This window comes from Adiantum capillus-veneris, chromosome 5, assembly GCF_014529385.1.
Source record: "Adiantum capillus-veneris isolate H3 chromosome 5, ASM1452938v2, whole genome shotgun sequence".
Taxonomy (NCBI): domain Eukaryota; kingdom Viridiplantae; phylum Streptophyta; class Polypodiopsida; order Polypodiales; family Pteridaceae; genus Adiantum; species Adiantum capillus-veneris.
This window is the reverse complement of record NC_140935.1, coordinates 16561744-16569600: the sequence shown is the minus strand read 5'-3', so window position 1 is coordinate 16569600 and position 7857 is coordinate 16561744. Positions and strand designations below refer to the sequence as shown.

The 7857-nt window shown below is 41.4% G+C and overlaps 1 protein-coding gene across 1 annotated transcript; it reads right to left on the bottom strand.

Annotated features, from left to right (window-relative positions):
• Positions 1-1464: 1464 nt before the first annotated feature.
• LOC147456934 (uncharacterized) lies at positions 1465-3312 on the bottom strand. Its single transcript, XM_086513480.1, has one exon. It carries the CDS (start codon positions 2685-2687, stop codon positions 2349-2351), a length of 339 nt encoding a protein of 112 aa, XP_086369606.1. The 5' UTR covers positions 2688-3312; the 3' UTR covers positions 1465-2348.
• Between the last annotated feature and the right edge of the window lie 4545 nt (positions 3313-7857).

Below are 7857 nucleotides of genomic sequence, written 5' to 3'. Positions count from 1 at the left end.
TTGCAGGAAGGGAAATCTACTCAATGAGGGACCTCTACTCAGGGTATGATCAATTTCAGCTTGCAATAGAAAGCAAAGACTTGACAACCATGAGGACACCTTTAGGTTTGGTAAGAATGTGTACCTTGCCACCACAGGGAGCAACTAACTTGGTTGCACATATGATGAATGGGATGAATAAAGTCTTACGTGACTTTATTCCTCAAATCACAATGCCTTTCATTGATGATTTGCATATCAAAGGATGTGAAGAAAGTGAGAAAAATGAAGCTTTGGATCTCAGGGGATGTTGCAGGTTTGTGCTAAATCACATAAATGATTGTGATAAAATTTTGTCTAGGTTGGAAGAAGTGAATATTACTTTGTAAGGGAAAAAGTCTACGTTTGGTGTCAATGAAGTGCTCATTCTGGGGCACATGTGCGGACCATATGGTAGGAAACCTTGTCCAACAAAGGTAGATGCCATCCAAAGAATGAAAGAAACATGCCATAGCATCACTGAGGTTAGAAGGTTCCTAGGAGCATGTGTCTTTTATGGTATTTGGATTCCACATTATGCACATAGCTGATACTCTTTATCAATTGCTTAAAAAGAATCAAAAGTTTAAATGGACAGAAGCACATGTTAAAGCCATGAAAAAGGTAAAGGAGTTGCTCCAATCAGCACCAACTTTGAGAAAGCTAGACTATGAGTGTTAAAGTCCAATAATTGTGACAGTAGACAGCAGTCCTACAGGGATTGGATGGGCAATAGGGCAAGATGACAAAGAAGGACACATGTATGTGGTGAGATTTGGAGCAAAGGTACTAAGTGCTTGCCAAAGAAACTATCCACGGATAAAGAGAGAGTTATGGGGTATGGTTGCAACCTTGAAAAATTGGAAAGAGTACCTAATTGGTGCATGTGTGGTTGTATTGGATATATATATACTCCTATATATAGACATATATATGTATATATATACGTATTTATCTTTATATATATATAATTTATTTATTTATAGAGAGAGGGAGAGAGATTTTAATGTCAAAGGAACACATCAAGAGGCCTCAAAGCTCTATCTGAGAAGTCATGAACTTAAGACTTGGTATTTAAGAGAGAATTGTGATAGCTAGTCTACCACACTCAAAGATTATTATAGCTTCCTCTTCTTATTCACTGAGAGAGATCCCAAAAATCTATCAGTAAGTCTATCACCCATAACTCTGTGTGTATGTGTGTGTCAAGGGTCTAGTACTTCAAGGACGGACAACATCTTAAGCCAAAAAAATTCCAAGAAAGGATAGAGTCCTCACTTGCATCCATGCAAACAAGACAAAACATATGTTAGCCTTGAATACGTTTTATAGATGTTTAAGGACCGTATTAGTTGTTATCCATGTCCAACCTACAACTAAATCATTTTCCAAATTACTTATGATATTGTGACGTACACGTCACGTGAGGCTAGAGAGAGAGAGAGATGCACTGCAAACTAGGTTTGTCTTCTCAATAGTCGGTAGCCTATCTTTATAGGAACGATACCAATTACATGCCAAGAACTTGCCTACATGTCCGCCCACACCAGGTGATCAGACACACACACCACACCTCCCCCCTTAGGGAGAAAAAGATGAACATCTTTTTATAAATTTGGGCTAAGAATGGACTCGACATGAAGGAATCAACTTCGACGCCTCATTTGGGAGGAGTGATCATACAATGGATTAGGTGCTAGAGACTGAACTTGGGGGCTAAACTCGACATCATGCCGAAACATCATCAAGGCATGGAACTCATACATATCACTCATGCAAACATCAAGTCGCTATCCCGATGTAATGGACGAGACGAGGAAGGATTAATTGAGGATTGGGTGCGAATTTTTTGCGAAATGCATCCCTTCTCGAAGGAGTTTGGTGTGATGGTAATGGTTATTCAACAAAAACTAGATTGCAAAAGGAACCTAAGATGAAAAGACTACCACTAAACACAATCATGAAAAGTTGAGCTTCACGATTGAAGCTCTGCTTCATGACCAGCAAGACTAGAAGATCAGGTACTTCTGCAATAATCAAGGTGCAGCAACTCCCGTGTTTTCTAGCATGCTCAAAACAAGAACATTTGAAAACCATATGCAAACTGCAAAATATCCCAAGAGAATCGGTTGTGTAGAGCATGTTCAGTGTAGGTTGTCGCTCGCAGGAAACACTCACCAAAATCCAAATGCATTAACAAGCTAGCCACTACTTTGATGGGACTGTCTTGCACGAGTTCTGGAAAGCTCCATGAGAGAGGGTTCTTGCAATAAGAGGGGCTGAACAAGAGCAGGGTGTGTTGAAGGACAATATAAAGGTATGTAGCTATTTCAGGCCTGCATATTTGGGGTTAAAGGTTGAGCCACCTTCTCTGCGCACATGGCATCCTCAGCATCACCAGGCTGGCCCACTTGTAGACCATATTGAAAATCTGCAAACGAGATGGGGTGGGAAAGGCGAGGCTCATAGGAAGGTGCAAGGAGCGCACAACAGTCAATATAGAGGGTAAGCCCACTTCGCATATGATCATAGCCGTGCCAGCTACTGATATTGCGAGCAAGCACAAGTTTTCTTACTACTATGATAACGACATCTAGCTGCTCCGCGTCTACTGTTGTAGCCTCTATACATAGCATAGCGTGACTTACATAAAACCCGACTGCCATCATAGCTGGGGCTCATCCTGTCATAGCTGGGGTTGCAACTGAGGCTGAGTGCGCGACACGTTGGGGCTAGGATTCTACGTCCTTGAAAGAGTCCATGGCAGAACATGCCTTGCAAAGGGGGCAGTTGTGGGTTGGCAGGCTAAAGAGCGGAGATTGATTTTGAAGGTGGTTGAACAATCTTGGCAAGAAGCGCAGAGAGGCTCTACAAGAAATGCAAAAATATCTACCTGCAACAATGTACGAGACTGTTGGCTACTCCTGTAAAATATCTGGACATTGCCTGCCAGTGGTGATGTCGGTAGCGTGCATCAACAAAAGTGAACAGCAAGAAAAGCATAGCGCACTCGGCATTGAATGATGGCAGAGTGCAACTAGCCTACATCAAAGGGAAAGGCCATGGGTACAACCAAGAAAACTTAGAGTAACTACCCACCCGGCAAGAAACTGCCCGTCACCTCCACCAATGTGATGTACACGTCACATGCGGCTAGAGAGAGAGAGAGAGAGAGAGAGAGAGAGAGAGAGAGAGAGAGAGATGCACTGCAAACTAGGTCTGTCTCCTCAATAGTCGGCATCCTATCTTTATAGGAATGATACCAGTTACATGCCAAGAACTTGCCTACATGTCCACCCACACCAGGTGGTCGGACACCCGCACCACAATATCTTGTTTTAAATAAAAGGTTTGTTTTGGTTCCTTTTTAAGTTCATTTTAAACTTATAACCATAAAGGTCATCATTTCTTTTATAATACAAGTGAATTATAATAATAGCAATGAACTATACTAGGTAGGTTGTTGCAGCAATACTGACAAATTGTTGTTATTTACAAAGTTGTTGGTGTCATTGTTAACTTCTTGCTAGACATTTGCCATTGATGTTAAGACATAAGTTGCCTCACCTTCCATGACCAAGTTTGGTGGACTATTTGCTACTTGAGATATGTCTTCATCATTGTAATTGGTTGTGTCTTGGTTTTCCAGGTTTTTTAGAGAGACAACTACATTAGTAGTCATTTGCTTCCTCAACAATTGCAATGTGATTGCAGGGCATACCATAAAATTTCACTACATCAAGATTGTGTGACCATATTCTAGTTGCTTGAAATCCGGATTTAATGTTTTCTTCTATTAAAGATGATTTCAAATCTTTTGGTGCAATGGAGGCTAGTTCACTCTTACTGGCCTGAGAATGTGTTGTTCTTTGTTGCCATATGCCCCTTTCTTTGCGGAAGTGTATCTTTAGGGATTTGAAAATAGACACATCCAAAGGGTTGAGCTTATGAGACGTATGTGCAAGTAAATTTACAATGTCGATGCCGGTATCGCAAGCGCTCACAGCCACCTCTAGCGAGATATGGCTACCATGCCCATCTAATATCAATAGATGTCAATTTTCAAAGCCCATATCTTGCATGACTACACTTTTGAAGTGATTTAACCATGCTTGGCAAAGTTCTCTTGTCATCCATGCTTTTCTTTGCACTGCCATGGCTGCTGTGGGACAGGCGTCTAACCTCATTATCCTATCTTATTGCAGTTTTAGCGAGAAACACGATTAAATTGTCAATCCATGGGACGAAGCTGACTCGACTAGTGCATAGAGGCTACAAGAGGGTGTCAATCTCTCGAAAAACATCAAACAAATCGGATCTAACTCAAGCTACACTTAAGTGACTAAAATCACTAAAAGCCAATCGCTCATCGACAAACAAATCACATCCGTTACATCATCAAATGACATCCAAACATAACAAAACTTCTAAAACTAGTTTATAAGACCTAAGCACACATGCTTATGTTCTCAAATCCCACTTTAGGTAGAGTTTCAAAATCACGATTATTAACAGCAGTAACAAAACTTCTAGAACTAGTTTATAAGACCTAAGCACACATGATTATGTTCTCAAATCCCACTTTATGTAGAGTTTCAAAATCACGATTATTAACAGCAGCAGTGGATTTTTGACCTAATCGTTTTTGACCCAGAATGCACCTAAATGCTTAGCAATAATGCCCCAATACCCCGCCTATGTTTAGTTTTTGATTTTGAAGTGTAAATTCCTACTTATGATGGAATTAGGCCGTGGGTCGGCGATACCAAAAGCTACGAAATACTGTGATGTGTTTACGTCAATGCATAGAGCTCTTACCTGTCGTTACAATGCAACAAACATGACTGCAATGTGACAACCGGGGAGGGAGTAGGAAGCGCAAGAAGACCGTTAGCTCATGCTGTCTATTTCATTATCCAAAACTTACAAATGACTTATAAAAATTGGCTTTTATACCTTAGCCAAGGTTTTTGGTGGTCAAAACTAATAATTTGGGAGCTCTGACTAAGGATAGGTAATGACAGGTTGATAAAATCTGAAAGCTTGCAATCCCAGCTCATCAATTACAAGGTTTATCCAAAAAATAAGAGTTACAATATTCTCGATTTATTAAAAATAATAAGTGTTTTTACATGGGAGCTCCGAAAAATGGTATCCGTGTTATCTTGCTGCTAACATTCCCCTCCTCCTCACCTGTGTCGTCCCTTGACACAACTTTATGGGATGAAGTAGTCTTCAGGTTGACGACTGGCGAGGTTGTATTTAATCGCATTTAGTGCCTTTTGGTATATGATTTTCCTCTCTTTATCTGATACTTGCAAGAACTGCATAGTGATTGTTTTTCAGCTCCACTGCTGAGTAGCCTACAAATTGTGATGTCAGGTTGCTGATCACTGGCCCAAATATTTTCGTTCGCCAAGTGAAGAACCCTGTGTAGAATACTTCCTCAAATGCCAGCATATTGTGAGAAGGTAAAAACATACATATGACGTAGAAGCCATAGAGGACTTCTTCGGAGGGTTGGCCACTGAGATCATAGCACAAACCTTTGTTACCCTCGAGGAATGACATCCACGGGGTGCCTGCTTGCTCTGGCTCATGGAATACGTCGATGCAGGTGAGCAACATTTGGCAGATTTTGTATAACATTGCACATGATAGATTTGGTAGAATTCTGAAGAAGGACATGGAATCCGTTAGGGTTTTCACTATGTAATCTTTTGTCGGTGGTTTATTTACTGAAGCAGGCAATCTGGGGTAATTAAGCCAAGTTGGCCGCTTCTTTGTTACTGCCTATTGTGCTATCCAGGTCCTTACTCTTGGTACAAGATAGAAAGTAGGATCCTTTTGCAGGCCCCCAGGTGCTCTTGTGAACAGAATCAAATACCTTGGATTCTTGTTTAGCCAGCTCAGCCTCCATTTTGAGTGGTCTTGATCTGCGCCCTCGACTTGCATGTCTATGTAAAGCATTTCTTTGACTTGTAGAAACTCCACCTTAATCAGAGGATAGGGCAGAGATTGTTGGTGCCATTGCACATTGATTTGATTGGAAAGGAGTTGTGTAATGTTGACGGAGTGAAGAACTCTCAGCTCCTAATCCATTGCTGCCTTGCACTGCTCATTTACCACTTGTGTAATCTTCTCCTTCAGTGCATCTTCCTCAGCCTTTGAGAGCTGGACCATTGGCACTGTATCCATTTTGGTTAGGTGTACTTGAAATTCCTCCTCGCCACTTAGCTCTTCTGCTGGCTGTGTCTCCATCTCAGCAAATGAAACTAAGCGGATCTCTATCTGTGGCTGCTCTGAAGTGCCTACCTCTTCTTGTGTTTCTGGCTGTCCCTCTCTCAACAGCTCGTTGACCCTTTTAAGTTCAGCTATTTCTTTCAGCAGCTTGTCTTATCTTTGCACCCGCATTAAAGCCAGGTCTCTGCACTAAGAGTGCTCTAGTTTAAGCTCCAACTCGAGGTCTTTATTCTTCTTCTCTAATTCTTTGTAGACCTCGTCTGTTCCTTTGATCAAGGCCACTGCGGGATTTTCTCCGATTTTCCACAGAAAAATTGCATGATCATTTATTCTTTGCTCTGAGTAATGTAGAGAGGCATTTGCTACATCCAAGTGTACCTGAATCTTTTGAGCTGACAGGGTTGTAGTTAGAAGGTTGCTTGTAACTTCTGTTAGCTGTTCATCTTTTTCTTTGCATGCATCTGAAAATTTCGTAAGATTCAGGTGAAACAGGTGAAGAATCCTTTTCTCTTTCAAATCTGGCTTGTTTTTGTACAGGTTCCTCCTGGTGTCCTGACATGGCTTTCTCTTCATTTCTTCTCCTCGTGCTCTTTCTTCCTCTTTATCTGAGCTTTCACTACTATGCCATTCTGGCGAGCTCTCAGCAGACTCTTCATCTGACTTGTATGTTCTCTTGGTAGATCTTGTAGCTCGAGGGGAAGGGTGTGTTGACACTATCCAAGTGTTCTGATCTGGGGCAGGCGGCAAGTTGTCGGCCATGCGGATAGCATGGTAAGCAATTCTGGTTAGAACCTCTGGTGCTCCCAAGTATGTAATTTTTCCTCTTTCTTTGTCCCTTTCAATGCGGACAAAACATACTATGTATGGTCAATTGGTTGTCTGGTTGTTGATTTGAGAACTTGTGTAAAGGTTGTGGCAACCGCATGATTAGGTGTCGTATACCTTGGCGGTCTTTTGGCGAGGAAGTGGAAGTGCTGGTGATACAACCTTGCGAGCTCTTCCACCTGTTTTTGGATGAGGTTGGCAAATATAGCAGCGGCGGTTTCCTTGGTGAAGGTTCTTGCCGTCTTTCTATCTCTCGCCCTAATTGTCATTCCCTCTGTTGGCAGTTTGAGTGCTTCTAGCACTATCTCCTTTTGGTAATTATTACTTCAACTTTGTTCCCTTGTTGGTCAGAGATTTGAGTGGCATCATTTTCTTTGATCGTGGACAAAAGCTCATAAGATTTTTGGAAGTCCACTCCACACGGCTCTTGTTCATAGAAATCCCTGAGTCCTAGCCTTCGGTTGGCTTCTTTGGTATGGGGATTTGTGGCGACATCATACACTTCTTTGGGTAGAAGTTGCAGTTCTACCTGATTTCCTTCTTCGCTCTTGAATCTTTCTGCGTTTTTTGGCAAATTTTCAAGCTATATGTGATCATTTTGACTCATACTTGAATTTTGGCATGTAATAGATGTGTACAAGTGATACGTGAGGTGATGATGCAACTTTCAAGCCAAAATAGTGCAAAAGTAAATAATCATGATTATTTACGGCAGTCACATTTTTCTTGCAAAACTTAAAATTTTTGACCTAAACACATTTTATACACCTA